Consider the following 18,306-nt stretch of genomic DNA (forward strand, 5'->3'; position numbering starts at 1 on the left):
ATGGTGATCTGTTCTAACACATTTCTAATCAGTGACAGTGAGGCAGAATTCAGTTTCAGAAAACCAACCAGAAAACTACAGCTCCTGAGCAAAAGTCCACACCACTAATATTTAACAGGGTTATTGCTGGACTTCAGCAGGTGTGAGAATAAATGTAACAGACTGTTTTTGGAAGTGTCATTTATCGTGTTAAATGGCATATTTTGGATTGACTCAAAATGGAAGCAACAGGGTTGGATTTTGTTTCAAACTTTATTAAACCTAAGTGCCACTGAAATCTGCTGATGAGGCAGAGGAGAGAAGTGTGGGAGGAGAGGAAGAAGGAAGGAGAGTGACTGAACTACAACAGTCAAGCACAAAAATTATGATATTTCTTCCGCTCTGAACCATAGGGTATTCAAAGATGAACTGTCCTGCTAAGAGACATATTCAGAGGATAAGCCAGCCTTTGTTCAATTCCAGCAGCCTGAAGCTCTTGCTTTTTTTCTTCTAACTGGAGTCATGCTTGGCGGGGTTCAAGACTAAGGGCGGCTAAGATTGATGTTTGTTGTCATTGATAGGAAGTTGGAACAGCTAAGCTTCACTGCAAGCCCATGTCCTCATCTCTGGACTCGGCGGGACACTGCATAGTTTGGCAGGGTCTATTCAGGAGGGAAGCCCCGTTAATGGTGAGAACCAGTGCCACAGAGCCCACGTTCCCAGCAAGAGCACAGAAATGCTGTGGACGGCCCTTCCATCTGTCCTCCAGTGAGCCTTAAATCAGGATTTCTAGGGAACAACAAGGATGAGTGCATACTAATCAGGTGATGGACATTTATGACACTTTTTTACCACACCCACAGGAGATACATGTTTGTGACTGTCAGTTCCCCAGTAAACTTGGGAAACCTAAATGTGCCACTGCTTTGCTCAACTGTTTAACCCCTAGTGCATATCAGTGTAACTGCAGGTACCAAAAGCAGTTGTAATCTTATTTAGTTCATTTAGTTTTTATTTATTGTCAGAACGTACAATATTAGAGCAAAAACAACCTCAACAACCAGACAATCCCTTATGTGAAGGCACTTGGTATAAATAGGGTGGTAGTATCCCCCACCCCCACTCCAGCAGAACCAATTTCAGGGAGAAACAATCAACTGTCACAGGTGTGAAATAGATGGGTAATAAAAGCGTAGCATTTTTTTTTTTTTTTTTAAAAGGTTACGATTGTGATATGCAACCGTAGTTTCACTTATGTGTGCTTATGAGTGTTCAGTACATTGGAAGTCTGAGTAGGCTGAACCTATAGCAGCACAACTAAGAGATGGCTCAAGGTCACCTGGTTCAACCCCAACTAAGCTTTATTAAGGGTTTTAAGCCAAATCGTAAAAATCAAAAAGGGGATCTCTGTCTTGAACCCAAACTAGCAGATATTTAAAAGTGGCCGCTAGCAGAAAAGCTAAAGAAACTAAAAGATAAAGCAAAACTTGCAACTTTCTCCTGAAGCTCGCTCCTCTTTTCTAAGACACTGCTACCACATAAGTATGGCCACAGCACATGGTTCATATGCGTTAAAACGAAATCAGACAAAACAACAAAACACCCCCCCTCCAAAAAAAGACTCACTTGGAATAAAGGCATTTTTGAACTTTCAAATGTTTTTCTAAAAGATTTTTGATTAATTAGTTAACTTAAATTTATTAATTTAAACAACTCACGATTTAAGATTAAAAATGGTAATGGATTTTGGGCTCTTTGCTGCCATGCTAATGGAAGCCTGCTAACAGACCGAGAATAGAAACACTTAAAATGTGATGTTTAATAGGTAAGCAAATGCTAAAAAGAAGGTTTCAACTATGGCATATTTATACCTATTAGTGCAATAACTAACGGGCACTAAAGACCAAATATTGCTGAGGATGAAAGTCTCGAACTAGGAAATTATTAAAGGAAGTGAAATTTTCCCCTGGGTCAGGGTCTCAAAGTCATAAACAATCCAGTGTGTGATGAAGCCAATTTTAATAACACTCACTCATGTCATTTTATTTTTGACCCTGAGCAGGAGCAGAGGAAGCCTGAACAGCTGGCCGTCACTGGGGACCATTTGTGACCTGGAGATTTATTCTTGTTCTTCTCTGTTCACAAAAGAGAGATTTCTAGGCTAAAGAACAGACTCACCACATACCACACAACTGATTTCCTTTTCCTCCTGTAAATAAATCACTTAAAACTCAATATTGTGGACACACTTTTTTTGTTACAACCTAGAGTCAATTGCAACAAAATGGGGGTTCATCCAGGATAAAATACCCACAGAATCCCTTTACTGTAAATGTTCATGTTTTTCCTTTTCATTCATCTTTTGAACAGTTTGTTCTGCAACATTTTAAACACTGCAGCAGCAGAAACTTACTGTCCAAGTACATGGGCTCAATTGAAGAGATATTGCAGGACGTCTACGTTATAACTTTTTTTAGAATCATTATCTGGCACGTAATCAAGGTCCATAATAATGAAATCATAATCAGTCATGTAATGTGACTAGGTTAAACTTTGACACGGCCTGTTTACATCTATCCAAACCATGTCAGGAGCAGTGTTTATATAACCAGAGTCATGTAAACACAAGAGCCAAAGTCCAATTGAGATCCATAAATTTAGCTCTAGTCAAGGCCACCACCAAGCCCCTACAAGTGCCAATTTATACCTTGAATAATGCTTCTATAAGAAGAAAATATGACTAAATAAAAGAAAAATAATCACCATAGGAGTAGATCCAAACTGACACTCTTAACCATATAAAATGCTTTTACAGTTACATCAATTAGATGTCTAAATCATCACCCGCAGAGACAAACACTTGGCAGTAATAAGCAACATCCTTCAGCCATCATGTGCAGCCCTCTGAGTGGTGGGCTGCCCTGTCAATCACAGGACTAATGGGCTGTGAACAGCTCTCCAGTGTTTGGATTGGAGGACTCTTGGATAGGGTGCCAACCCAAACAGCAACGCAGGGCTCAGTGGGATGGTCGGCCAACTCTCCTCCATCTCTGCCATACTTCATGCTGTCCACACAGTTCAGTCACACACTCTAAAGTAAACACACTAACCCTGGTCAGGCCCACTTGCAGCTCTCACAAACAGGGTGTAAAAACTATGCAAAGAAAGTGACAGGAGAAATAAAATTGATTTTCTGTTTAATTTTGTTATATCAACATTGTGCTTTAATTGATCATATTTCCACGTCCATTATTTCAGTGTGCTGAAATCCAAAGCACCAGTTCTTTGCCCTCCCTTTTATTGCTTTCTGTTGCAGACCCAACATCAGAATCCACCTCTTCAGTTCCCAGAGGTTTACTGAACTGTTTAAAAAGTGGTGAAACACTGTTTAGCATACACCTTTCCCAGCTTCATTAAAATGCCTTGGTGGCATCAAATTAAAACTGAGTATATTATAAAAAATTTAATTTTGGTTTCAGCATTTGATATGTTTCCTTTGTAAAACTGTCCATTAAATACAGAGTTCAGATATATTTAGTTACATTTTATTCAGCTAGCAGGGTTATGATAATATGATGAAAAGACAAAAACATTTACAGTTGAACCCATTTATAGTTTTTAGTATATAATAAGAGTTTAAATGACATTTATAATGTCCAAGTTTAAAGAAAAATTTCAATAACTGTTTTGCATGTGTATGTTTCAGGTAATCAGACCCCATTCACATGAAAAGGAGAGACATTATTTTATTTTTCATTTTAAATGTTACATAAAAAGACTATATCCAGCAAATCAAATAAAAACAATAATTGCTGAAGTAATGTCTTACCACTCAAGAACAAGCAATGTAGTAATAGTGAAAAATTTAACAGGAAATGAGAAAATCCTACGTAAAAATGCAGGTTTGGTTAAAATTCAAAAGTAAAAAAAAAAAAGTTTTACTAATCTATCCTCATATTCATTTTTCACATTCACACTTCATCTCTCCACTCAGTGGAAGTTTGTCCTCAGCTTTGTCTGCAGCTGAAATCACCTCTTCTGTCAAAACTGTTGACAGAGGGAAGTCTGTCCATGCAGCGAGCAGAGCACACGAGGGCAGCAGACAGCCTGACTCTGGCCTCTGCTGAGCTCAGCGACCCTCTCAGTGATCATAACACACACTTCTTTTCCACACTTTGGTTAAAGCTGTACATACAGGCACTGTGGATATTATCTCTTTGTGATGTGTAGGTTCAATCAGACCAGTTTTTCTTGGTCTCATTCTACAGTTCTTTCCCTCTCAACGCACACAGAGCAGACAGTATGAGCAAAGAGGCCTATAGATCACTGTTGATGTTATCTTTACCTCCCATGAGGTCTTTCACTTGCTCTGTTCTGCTTGCGTGAGTGAGACTCCCACATCCTGACCAAACTGTACAGACAGAACCAGCAAACCAAGCAGGAGTCCAGATTCTTCTGTTGGCCCTGCAACCTGCACTAGGCCAGGAACTTGCTGTCAGAATAAAGATTTATGAAGACCTGGCTGCCTGGGGGCCTTTTCAAGGCCCAGACCCTCTCAACCTTGCCCCACAGCCAGAAGGTGCTTCTCTTTAAACAACATCCACACCGCCCAGCTCTCCTTTGGGATGGAGGACAGTGATAAGCACATCTGTTTGTCTCAACAACTGCTGCTGTCTGCAGGGCTGAATGACAGCGGGTGTTTGGACACACCAGCAGAAAGTTAAAGTTAGGTTTGTTTGTCGAGTTGAGTTCAGGTTATCTACTGGGATTGCAGCTAAATTTAATTGTCTGTATGAACTAATCAGAATCAGAAACTTTATTGTCATTGTCATGAGAACAACGAAATTAAGAATGGTCCCCGATCATTGCATCATCCCTAGCAATATCAAAATATAAATAAAATAATAAAATTCAATAAATAAAATAGATAGAATACTTAAAATACTAATAAGATATAACAGTAAAACATTCACATACATTCCCACACACATGCTTCAGACCGTGCATAGATTAACACAAGAGTGGCGTGATGGACATTTTTTTTGTAGTATTCAGATGTGTTATTGCAGTTGGATAACAGCTGTGTTTGAGTCTATCAGTCCTTGCTCTGATTGCCCTGTACCGTCTGCCTGAGGGAAACAGTTCGAACAGGGAGTGGCCAGGATGTGAGGTGTCTTTTATGATGTTTTGGGCCTTTTTAAAACAGTGGGCGTAATAAATCATCCATTTCCTTGACTCTAAATCATTTTAACTTGTATGCTTAAAAAAAAGAAAAAATAAAATGCCATCAAGCTGATGCCTCAGCTGATATGTGACACTGGAAAATGTCACATAGTATCAGCTGCAGTGGTGCAGCTGCATCATATTTGCTGCTAAACCGCAATCCATGTTGAAACCTACCTCTACCCAGCTTCTCCTCCTCCTATGCTGCATCAGACCAAAACAATTTGTTGTCACTGACCAACTAAACAACACCACTGTCTGGATATTGCTGCTTCTGATCTACTGTGCATGCAGAGAAAGTCAGAGAGGGCCCACATTAGAGGCATAATGACAAATATAAGGAAGTAAATAAACATCTTTAACTATAATGGTCCTCTCTGAACCAAAAGTAATGATTAACAGGGTTAATATTACGTGTGTAAACATTAAAATTGATTAAGCAAAATTTTTTTAAAGTACTCCTATCTAATTGTCACCGAAAGTAGAAGATAAATAATCCTGTGTCCACTTTATATAGTTTAGTTCCTTTGCTTTATCATGGATAAATGTAAAGTGCACTACTTTATAAGGATTACAACATATACAACTGAATTTTGAGTGCTACTTCTTATCATATTTCTGTTCCAGCTTGCATCATGAATAATCCAAAACTACTTTAATCTAGAAATGCACTAGCCAGTATTTAAAAAAAAAAAAAAAATCCAGTTAAAAATGCCAACATACACTGTTTACCAATTCCAGTTCTGTGCTGTTAAAATCAGATTAAACTGCCCTTGTCTCAAAATACATCACTTTGTGGAAGTAATGATACCATCTCACAGGACCTTTAAGTGATGCTCTGGTGTTTCTGAGCTCTGTGAGCAGCAGCAGTTACTGTGGTGAGACAACTGCAGCATAACTCCATTACCTCACATATAATCAGAGTACAGACAGCTGACTAGCTGATTAATGGCTTTACTCTGGCAGGCATGCCTGGATATAGATGCTGCCCAAGAGCAGAGCTGCTATTAGTGGCACTCGCGATATGAGGTTAGAATAAACAGAATCAACAGTGCTGTCAACAACATGGCCGCATCTGAATCAAGCTGGCCTGCTGCTCACCCAAAACCATCTGCGTTCAGGCTGGTTCATAATAGCAGCGTTTTTAACATATATAGTGCGTCTGCTGCTGAAAGAACTGTGGGGAGAAGGAACCCAAAAAAAAGCGCGGGGTTAAAATGGGAATCTGTTTTCTATTCTTGTCAGTCATCAGGTTATTGAATCAATGCGTTTATAGAAGGTGGCTTCTATGGCTGCTAATAGATAAACTAGCGGCTAAATGTTTACCAAGGGTCATATTATTTCAGAGGCCAGAGGAGTTAAATTTTCTGGAAATCTGTCAGCAATTGAACACTTACATCTTTTCTTTCATGAAAAGATAGATAAACATTACCAAGCAGTACCAAGTAAAGTTACAGCAATGATTCGTGAAAATTCTGGTATTAGCAATGTGATCAAGCAAATACTGATATCGGGAGTTAGCATAAACAAACACTTCATTTGAGCCTGTGTGTGCGCAAAGGTCATTCAAATGTTTGGAATTCCAGATTTGCCTCAACTTTAACCACAACGGGTGTTTTCCTAAGCAGAATCACACCAAGTGCCAAAGGCCATAAATACAGTGTAGTAAAAGGCTTTCGCCATTTCTTTTGTGAATGAGAATCCCGAGTTTCATCCAGCTCAAATTAAAAAACAGAGCTGGACATTGGACCGCTCAGTCTTCTTTAATTTGATGTTATCCCCAAGATCAGTGTCTGGAAAGAGCAACATCAAATTAATAAGGTCTCCTTAGTAAAGATGGCATCAGCACAGACGACTGCTGCCCTTCCAGTTATCTTTGAATCATCTTTTCATGTGGAAGTCAAAGAGGGGAAACTATGAAAATATCCATAAAGCTGGTCAAACAAAGTGATATTTCATGCTGAGGCTGACGTTTCCAAGCATGTAGTTGGTTCTTCTAGCATTTTTCTATTGTGATCTTTTTCTTATTATGCAATATTACAAGTTCTATCTTATTCATTTGGACACTACAATTACAGTTGCAGTGTTCAGACTGTTGAGGCAACAAATGGCAACAGTGCTCGTCTTACATCCATTTCATTCTTCAGTGCTTCTTTATAGGAAACATGCCTCACTCACATTGGAACATTTTGGTTGAACCTTCCTCTGGAAGAAGCTGGAGGTCAGAAAATGGTTGACCAAGATGACCTCGCCTGACCAGAGTGAGGAGTGAGGACCGTGCCGGCCCTGTCCTGTGGTCAGGGACAGCCACTTCCCTTTGGTAACAAGGGAAAAAGCTTATATTCCTGAGCAAGCACTGCACCAGATGACTATCTGCAACCTCACAATCTTCCATAATAACAACCCAAAGAGGCTGGAGAAAGAGGAAATGAAAGTAAGTGGAACATTTTTGAGACATAAAACTGATTCTGCAGTTCAAAAATAAAATAATTCCAACCGAACACACCACAGAGATATGTCACAGTATTGGCGACATTCCTCTGCATCATGTGACACCAAGAGGACGACAACAGTGGGAAAACGTCATGAGATCGCCTTTCAGGTGTTATTGGATGTTATTCAGCAGACAGAATACTTCTTAAAATCAGTGAATGTTACTTAACTCAGTTTTCTTGGATTGTCAAAACGAAAATCTGGAGCTTTGTATACATGATAGATGGACTCTGCACTTTTCCAGTCAGAAAGTTGATCCTTGCCCAGTTTTTTTTTTTTTTCCCAGATCAGGTAGTGGTTTGGATTTATTCTGTCCCAACAGTTGAACTGAGAGACCCAATTAATAGGACTGCCAATCCCTGCCTTAATGATTTACAGATACTTTGAATCACCGGTGAGCATCCAGACAACATAAAAGCTTATCATCATCAATACAGCTGCTGAGCAGCTACACAGATTTTCTCATTTTTCAAATATGATGCAATACATTGACACAAGCTGATGTTTTTGTATTCATTAGCCAAGTCTTATGTTGCAACTTTGGCTTTTTGCAGATTCACTTGCTTCTTTTAAGTTATTAAACTTTTTTAAAAATGCATTTTTCTTCTTTCATGCATTTCCCATTTAAAAGGAAAGCAGGCTTTTTAAAACAGATGCCACATGGACTCATGAGTTCCTCAGCTCACAGAAAAATATGAGCATCCTGTCATCCTGCCAGGAAAGTGTGGTGCAGTCCCAGTCCATGTAAGACGAGGTAATTCGCATCTGTACTTTGACACTCGTTTTCATGACCAGGTCATTGATCATTTAAAGGTTTAGTGTGCAGGTGATGCTAACAAGAAACGAGGATCCCTCATGTCCCTATAAAAATAATAAAGTAATATGTGTGCATCTAAAGCTATTCCTCAATTAAACAGTGTGTACTGAAAGAAAAAAATCCAAGTTACTCATCTTTGCAGGCACTACAGAGGTTGCCGTGTAGATTTTTAAAACTTGAATGCTGTATGTTCATCATTCATAGTTACACCAGACACTGAATGTCTGATTGTAATTTACCATCTTACACTGTATTCCAAAGTGCCTAAACTCCAACTTACACAAAGACATAACCATGATGGTTATATGCCTTGCACTCTGAAAGTGCACAGTAAAAGTCAAAGTAAAACTGACCACCAGCATCTTGAGCTGATGTTCTCAGTCACCTCAAAAGCACAGAGGCCAGTTCAGCTGTGGCAGAAAGTTTAAAAAAAAAAACAAAAAAAAAAAAAAAAAAAAAAAACACACAGCTTCTGTTTAGTCAGATTCTAACATCAACACAGAACCAGTGGACTTTCATCCAAAGCTATGTGGACTAGACAGCGGTCAGCTTGATGTGCCTCTGACACAAATAAACATCAGCGCAGGCCACAGATAAATAGCTCTCTTCCGATGTGCTGAGTGGCAGCTGAGCATCTGGCATGAACATCAGACAAGACATGTGGAGAAGCCTTTTTTTGTAGAGCCACTACTCTACAAAATTCTTTGACATGTACATTTTTTTAATATGCTTTTTTTTTTAAGACATATTCTGAAGGACGTTGCTACTTCTGAGACATGACTTTATACACCCTGCTGCTGCAACAACTCTGGGTTAAGACCGGAGTCCTCTGGAGACCATGGCCTCTCACATCTGCACAGCTCTAAAGCAGCTGGATGTAACTCAAAAATAATTGCTTCCTCTACAACGTCCAGAAAAGCATGATGTGCATCCTATCTTCACGACTCCTCCCTGTGGGGATGGCAACTAAATCAATATTTTACAGCCATTTATCATCAGCTAACTTTGCAGCTTTTGTTATTACTTTACATACTGGCCTAACAAGCGTAAGATCACCAGTTTGATCCCAAGAGGAGACAAATCCCTTTGCCATTTTGTGAGGTAGAGCATTCTGTGTATATTAAAAAAAATGAAATAAAATCTACTAACAATCAAACATGCAGAGCTACCTGCTACGACATCCTCTTGTGAATAAGGGAGCAGCCAAAAGCAGCAGAGTGATTCACAACTCAGCAGCATTAACCTGGATACATGTTTTAAATGGTTTTATTACTATTGACAAATTGCTCATTGTGAATATTTTACAACAAACACCATGAATCCAAACTGACAGGAGTTACCAACCTTGACCAGGACAATGCTCTTTATAAGTTGATTTCAAGCAATGTTACAAAACAGTGTGGATCTAGATACTTGTGCACCTGGAGTTATGGAACACAAGACACATCTTGAAGAAATAAGCCATGGAAATGGAGGATCAACCCCAACTGAATGACCGGAATATCTCAGGTCTATGCTTTTGCCAGTGGCAATGGTGCCAGGTAGTGATAATTCTGTAAAGCAATTATTTGTCAACGACCTTTTTCTAAAGAAATGCAGACAATGAATAAAAACTAACGCACAAGGACAAAAACGATGATGACATGTATGAACACTTGCTTCAACTATAAGGAAAATATTGTGGAGAGACTAGACCCAATCAAGTTGTGTAGAAAGGTGCGACCAATGTGGAAGTGATGCAATCACAAGCAATGTTCTTGTGCAGTAAGGTTAGACGGGCACATTTAATCCAACCCTGGGAAACTGCACAGTGGTTTTTTTGGAAACGGTACAACTAGCTCCCATGCTCCGTTTCCCATGAAAATGAAAAGTAATGTCAACACGGGACGAAGAGACGAATGGAAACATTTTGCGTGTGATATCAGGGAAAACAAGACGCTTCGCAAACCACGTGGAGCAACTTAGCGGCAAAAAGATCCAACTTTTATTATTTCTATTTTAGTCAATTAACTGAACTTTAGATTTGGTTTGCTATTATTCCTGTTGTGATATTTAGTTGAGTAAAACAAAATCAAGATGTGTTGTCAATTAACAACCTTACCTGTTGGAACAGGTAAGAATATTTTGAATGTACTGTGCTCATTATGGTTGAAATTCCTGAATAAATAGAATCTCGCATTTAATATGTTACAATGTGTCTACATTCAAATTTTTCAGCCAAAGAAATAATGACTATAAACTTGTAATTAAAACAAAAAAAACAAACAAGCATGTAACAAAAGAGACTCTTCCTGTGCTATAGTTTGTATTGACTGACTAACAATGGTGAACACAACAGAAGGTGAGCACGCAAATTTAAAATCAGGTATGTCGTTGGTTTTTTTTGGGCGGGACTCAGAACTTTTTAGCTGCACCCTTCAGGTAAAGGAGCAATTGTGTTTTCAGAACACACGCAAAAAACAACAACTATTAACATAGCTTGTTACACAAAACATTTTTTTTTTGTAAATTAAAATCTGCACAATAAATTCCCTTCAGCTGTGGGTGAGTGTACAACTGGTACCGTGAGCAAAACGGTGGACCCAGTAGTAGCCAAAGTCCACTCCCAAGAAGGTGAACCACCAGGTCCAGGCAGAGTCCCAGGGCAGCTCCACCAAGCGGTAGTGGTTCCACACATGCATGTAAGCGCTCAGCTCACAGCCTCTCATCAGCAAGCTGTGGAGAGGAAAGGTCAAAGCTCAGTGTCGGCTCAAATGTGCTTATGCAAGTACAGCATTCAGTTTGTGATCATGTACAGCTGCGCTCCAAGGATCACGATAGTCATCTGTTCACCTTGTGTTCTACCTTGACAGAAATTTGTTTAATTTGTAAGTAATTTTGTACATCAGGTATTACAAAGCCTCCCCTGTTTGAGTTCCCATCATTCAGCCGTATTACTGCTCCCCATTTCAATCTACATTTTAAAATGATGCAGAACTAGAAAAGATTATGTTCAACTAACTTTGAAACTAACGTTATATTTACATTGAAGATGAACCACTATAAGAACCATTTTAGAAGAACCACCTTAAAACCAATTTCAGTAAGCTGAAGTTTGTTTGATTAATAGTTTTAATAGTTATATTCAGTTCTGTTGCACATCCTAAACCTGCCATACTGCATGCTTTTATCGCCTAATTTATCTGTTCCCTGCTGGCCTCCTCACATGAACTCACTTTTAACAGGTAATGGTTCTTTAATACAAGATCCAGAGTTACAGCACCTAAAAAAATAAACTAAAAAACCTAAACTAAAAAACAAACAAACAAACAAACAAACAAGCAAACAAAAAACCACATTGCTCAGCCATATAAAAAAAACAAAAACAAAAAAAAAAAACACGGTGTTTAAAATGAACAGAAGCCAAATTATGCCTTACTTGCACTATTGCTATGTGACCTGACCTGCCTAAACACTCACAGTGGGAGTCTGGAGACCATTCCAGCAGATAGGGAGGTGATTCCATCACTGATTGTGATCACTGGGGCCCCCGTCTTCAGAAAGCCCACCACCAGCTCCAGAGTCATCAGTCCCACAAAGAAAGGAGTTGCCTGCACAGACACAAAATCATGATTCAGCAGTGTTACAAACCATGAAAACACAACTGTTCCAAGTTCTCTGTTGCCATTACCCGTTGTGTTGAGCATTTGTTTTGGCAGATGAGCTAAAAGCTTGCAGGACTTTCATGTCTTGTGATCCATGATGTTTGTTTCACTGTATGAGCCTGGAGCAACGGGTATAAAACCACAACCAATTGGCAGATTGGTGAACAAAAACATTTATCCAAGCACGGCAGCAGTGGAGGTAGAAATTATCTCAGTGGATGAATTAAACATCAGTGCTAACCAACAGCAAGCTTTCATTTCAGTGATGTCAGGCAGAACCCAAGCAAAATAGAATGAGGAGCAAGATCTTATTTTAAGAAACCTAATTGTCTTCACGCTCACTGATAATATAAAGTCATACATGTTCAGAGAGAGCGCATTAAGTCTGTTAGGCTACGTAAGTAGATGGAGACCGCAGGTAAACAAGCTACGCATCTTATGTTACAGGAACACGTAAAGGGCTGATGTGCCCTTTTCCAGCTCCACAATTTCATCATGGACCTCTACTAAATCAACTTTGCATGATTCACATTTCAGTAGAATTCTTACTCACCTTATACTGTGCCTTTATGCAATTCTTAAGTTCCTCTTCTATTAGAAACAACCCACTTCATTATCACTTTAAGGCCATTCTCCCTAAACAGTCAAATTTCTTCTAACTGGCTGATCTACACATGGATTCATCCACCTTTGTATTCAATGCACATTCTGAGCCACAGTTTCATGAAACATGGAATTCTTTGAGCTGACATTGGGTAGGCACACTGGTAGGAAAAAAAGAGACAATGACAGCTGAGCGTTTCAGGCAAACTGACGTCTAAGGTTTTAGGTGTCGGGGGGGCGGGGTCATCCTAGTCAGATACCCAAAGCACATCAACGTTTCTGCTTTTGATGTGTAGCAGCTCTACTCTGAACCCTTCCTGAATGACCAAGCTCCTCAGCCTATCTCTAAAGGAGAGCCCAGAAACTCATATTCACTACTTCTATCTATGATCTTATTCTTTCACTCAATACTCACAGTTCACAGTCATTGAGGAGGGCAGGCAAGTACACAAGTACACTGGCCAGTAAATTGCCAGCTTCACTTTCATTCTTAGCTCTCTTCGCCACAACAGATGGTACAGCAGCCATGTTACTACTGACGCTGCTCTCTACACCCTCTCCACTAAGTCAAGAAGGTCCCAATATATTTAAACTCCTTGACTTGGAGCAGAAGTTTGATCCTGAAATGGAGTGCACACTCCACCCTTCTCTGGCTGAGAAGCATTGCCTCGGGACTAATTGGGACTAATTCATACTTGGGACTAATTGTTATCACACTGTTTCATACTAAGCTGCAAACCTTGTGAGTTGGAGGTCACTGCTTGAAGCAGCTAGAACCACCACATAATCTGCAAAAAGCACCAAACTGGAAACCCCCCAACACTTGGCTGTGCCTAGAAATTCATTCTTTAAGTCTCGGAAAACAAATATGGCATTTTTAGCATAACCTTAAATAATATTTTAAGAAGAGCCTCATCCGCTATGCAAGTTGGTTTTTAGTATTTTTTTTTCTTTCAGATGAATGTTTGATAATTTTATAATTTTAAAAAGCAGTTTAAAATGCTCATAAGTCAAATAAGTATAATCTTTTTCAATTGTAATGGACTGTACATAAACTTTTGGTGTTTTCGCAAGTTGGAAAACACTCATCTGGAAAGATGTGCACCAACTTTTACTCATTTTAAAGATACATAGTTAAAAACTGAAAGTTCACACTTAAAGAGAAACGAACAACAGCAGAAAGAGTTTCATGGGGTAAAATGCCTGTAAATGAATAAAACCTACTTTAAAGAATAACTTCTTACATTGTAAGAACCAAATAGCAAACAAAAAAAGTTGCCATGAACACATGACAATAACTGCTTTTGACAAAACAAATGGTGAGCACCAAGCAAACAGTCAGTGACATGCCTTTATTTGTAACAGTCGTGGAAAGCCGTAATAACCTCTTGATGGGTTTGTCAAACATGGAACAAATTAGTGAGGAACGGGGTTAGCAAACGGGTCACAACAACGACTTTGGCAGCATGTGAGCCCTGCTGCTTAGCTTTAGCTCAAATGTGCTCATTGACCAAGTGACTGCAGTCATAAAGGGGACACACGGCCCCCACAAGAGCAGCAAGGAATGAAAGGCGTGACGAGACCACAGAGGAGCACATCTGCAGGTGAGGAGGGAGGAAGTGTGCGTATTCATGTGTGGATTAAAGTGAGAGTGTGTGTGCGTGTACAAATCCCCATGTGAATGATTCAACTTTAACATGCAGGTGTGTGATGCAAGTGTGTGTGTGAATGTGTGCGCACAAGCAGAGGCGAGAGCACCACCAGAGACCAGTGATCACACGCAACACTCCAACATCTGGCAGCAGACTGCAAAGCTGCAGCAAACAAATGGGCTCGCTGCGTAGGCAGACCTCCTCCAAACCCGCTGAGAGAGAGATTATCATTCTGGACGCTGGCCTAAAACCCCCACCCCCCGACATCACCCCCATCTCCAATCTAGCAGATAGTTTTACCGCTGCACCCCTGAGTTCTTGACAGCTTGCGGCAAGACTTTTCAGCAAGGCAAGCCGATTCTCAAACGGCGCATCAAAAAAAAAAAAAAGCTTCTCTTCATTATTTTGTCTTTTTAATACTTGCATCACCTTCTTTATTTTCAGTTCTTTATGATCTTGCATGCGGTCACACTGTTCGCAATTATATTTTGAACTAAAAATTGCACAAGCCTTTTTTTCTTTTAAACTTGAGTATACTTTGAGCTTGTGTGGACTGTTTGTTGTGGCGTTGTAATAATTGTATTTTATTTTCTTCTGAATTCAAACCTACATGGAAAATGACATTTGTGGACCAGATGTCCCCCCCCCCCAAAATAGCCATTTTAAAAGGTCACAGTTGAGTGATGTTGGCTAAAAACATGCAGACTGACAAAACACTTTTATCACTGCTGTCTGAGAAATTTTGTGTTTGCATTCAAATCACCAAACAGCTGAGAGAACTGGCAACAACCCAGCCCACAATTCCAAATAACTCCAAAAATCACAAGATTGCATTGTGATTTTCCCCCCTTTGACTAATTTGGCCTGTTGGGATCACAGAATGACAGTGGTGAAGAATAATTAACGACATGCTGTAAACAGTGCCAAGTCACTAAACTGCTCAGGCACGCCCAAGCAAAATATTAATCACCAGTAAGCCCTGCAGCAACAACAAATTTGCTTTATCACACTTGTTAGTGGATTTTTAGGACTCCTGCTGCGAGGGTAATTGTTCTCCTCCCCTGATTTGCTCATAAAAACTCATAACAAACATGTGTTGTTAAACCTGCACCAGCCATTTGTCACAATAAAAGAGTAATTGAGATGCTGTAAAGTGACAGAAGGAGAAAAGAAAGAACGTTGCTATAAATTTTTCATTAGGCAGAAGTAATTAGATTTATACAAGTTGAGCAGATTGGTTATGTCTGTGAAGGTTCTCAGTCATCCAGGTCATCGTAGTCAAAGGAGCTTGCACCATTTGACCTTAGAACTGAAGAAGCTTCTCGGATGAGAGGTGAAACGTCTTCAAGCAACCTAAAGAAGTCCAGACGCTTTTATTTGCAAGCTCCTTTGAAGCAGATTGGTTACTGTGTTGATACAAATGTAACTTTTCCATACTTAATGCAATATTCTCCATAGGTTGACATTTATTAAGTTAAACTTCAAATTTCACTTCATATTTACTCATGCCCTTACTCCCCAGAGCTCTAAGTGCTCTGAATAAAAACTGTTCAGTTCAAAAGTCTCATTTAGAAAGAAGCAAAACAGACTGTTTGACCCTTTTTCTTCTGACGAATACTTCAACGGTTTTAAATATGCCGATTTTGAGTTGATTGACTCAACTCAAATCGATACTTTGCTGACCAGGTGAAAAGGCTCTGTCAACTGTATCTGATAAAGTGAGGGGACAATGGGGCGGGTTCAGCATAACCCTAAAACACCAGATGTATTAGTTGTGAACGAGAACGAGGCGACACCCACCTGCTGCACATACTGAGGGACATCCTCCACTTTCTCAAAAGATGATTCATTCGGTGTGAGCATGAAAAACATGGCTCGGGCTCCCCTCGACACCGAATCGTATTCCATGGTTTCAGATCTGACAGCGGATCACTCACAGCTGCTACACAGGTGAGTTTCTGTTACCTGTGCAGGTGCGAAGTTCTGCTAAACCACTTCAAGACGTCTGCTCACAGTCTAAGTGCCCTGCCCCTTTCACCTAAAGTAGGTCGCTTACGAAATAGAGAGCGTGCAAGCGGAAGAGTAAACTTCTCACATCGAGGAAACCGACTCTGCCCGGGTTTAAAGTGGCCGCAGGGTTCTGTTACTGCGACCAATTACCTTTAAATCCCCTTTATAGGACGAAAGTTTACCTTTGGTCAGGCTGATACATTAGTATCATTTGACGTCATTTTATCTCGCGAGAGTTTGTTTACGCAGCTTACTGTCTGCGTGTATTGGAGGGTGGAGAATGTTTTTTGTGAGCTGAAGTGAAGTTATCCAGCTGTTTAATCTTCACGCACTGTTGCTATTTGTCTGAATGTCAGGTAAAACTGTTCAAAGTATTCGACAGGGTTACAGCCAATATGAACTAGACAAGGGGCATATATGTATAGATTATATATAGTTTACAGTTTATATAGATTACAGAGGCATACTGAGAGATGCATCCAAGCACAGAAGTGAGTGAATAAGATCACCACACACTAGAACAGCTGACAGTTCCCTCAACACATTTCCATTTATTCTTGGTCATGCTTTAAAACTAGCTGCACAAGCTGATGAATGACTTCTTTTTTGGTTTTAAAGAGACATGAGGGGTACTTCCCAAAGTCTGACCTGCAATGGACAATCAGCTCAGTGTCCTCTTCAGTCAAGCTGGGTACATGATTGGTGCAGAAGTGCCAAACTACTGTGAACCGAATGATTAGACAGAGCTCAAACAGCAGTAACTTATTGGGTAGACCTGGACCCTTAAAGGTCATAAACTAAATGTGAGATCTTGTGTTTGCAGGAGACACGTTACTTAAACCATAGAGACACATACTGTGCATGTTGTAGGCCTGTCATTGATCATGTGAAGGACAAATTCACAGTAGCATTGTATTATTTGGGGTCTGTTTTCCCAAATGCATCACTATGTAAATACTGTGAGTATAAATGAAAACGAAAGTTTAATTTTTACAGTTTTATGCAGTCGTCATCGTGTACACAGATTTTTTTTGTTTGTTTATTTGTTTGTTTTTAATCATGTAGCTTATTTGAAAGTTAAAGAAAGACAACTTAAACTCATCTATTTGTTCAGTATCAGGTAACAAGGGAATATTAATTTTTTTATAAGCACCACACCTTGAATGTAGTTTAGGTTTAAATGCACTGATAAGATTGGGGCCGCTTTAGGGCAATTTGCTTTTTGTGCACCACTTTCTCTCAGATTGTTGGTTGCTAACTGATAACCCTATAATGTATCTACTATCAGTCAATCAATAGTATCATGTCCTGTCACTGATAGTCACTTCAACTCCTTACCTCAAAGTTTATAAAACATTAACTCGGTCACCGCCCGCTTAGCGTTGCTAGCAGTTATTTCGCTTGTAATCATCTAAAGTCCTTGATTGTCATTGACTTTTTAGGCCTTTTGATCCTTAAATGCAGGAGAAAAAAAAGTTTTTATAATCTCATTTTGTTTAAGCATTTTATGTCAGATTTGAAGTTTTATATACGCAGTTTTGAAATTAAAGTTACTTTTTTAATGCTACCTAAGAAAATGCCCAAGATGGCTACCAAGTAACAGGATTTGATTCTTGAAGGGTTTTGTTCCATTCAACTAAAATAAATTCTAAGGATTTAGCCTTACTTATTGTTTTACACTTGTTTTTGACCATGCAAATGTGTGCATTGCATCCTATATCATGATGTACAATTAGTGAGTGCCTTGCTAACTAAGCTTGATAGCCAACCAGAGCTATCCTTAGCTGATAATAAGACTCACTGCTGGATAACATATTTAACATTTTCTGTTCACCGGGCTATTAGCATATGTTATGCTGTCATACTTAGCATACGAATAAGTGTA

General features: G+C 39.5%; 1 protein-coding gene across 1 annotated transcript in view; it reads right to left on the reverse strand.

Annotated features, from left to right (window-relative positions):
• The window catches only part of agmo (alkylglycerol monooxygenase), a 49,244-nt gene extending 32,581 nt beyond the window's left edge, over nt 1-16,663 (reverse strand). Inside the window, exons 1-3 of the mRNA XM_082550503.1 lie at nt 16,212-16,663; nt 11,972-12,102; nt 11,076-11,227 (exon numbers count right to left, since the gene is read on the reverse strand). Coding sequence (XP_082406629.1) covers nt 11,076-11,227; nt 11,972-12,102; nt 16,212-16,319 — 391 coding nt within the window. The 5' untranslated portion in view covers nt 16,320-16,663. The remainder of the gene's footprint in view (nt 1-11,075; nt 11,228-11,971; nt 12,103-16,211) is intronic.
• Between the last annotated feature and the right edge of the window lie 1,643 nt (nt 16,664-18,306).

Source organism: Aulonocara stuartgranti (assembly GCF_965226115.1).
Source record: "Aulonocara stuartgranti genome assembly, chromosome: 11".
Lineage (NCBI taxonomy): Eukaryota > Metazoa > Chordata > Actinopteri > Cichliformes > Cichlidae > Aulonocara > Aulonocara stuartgranti.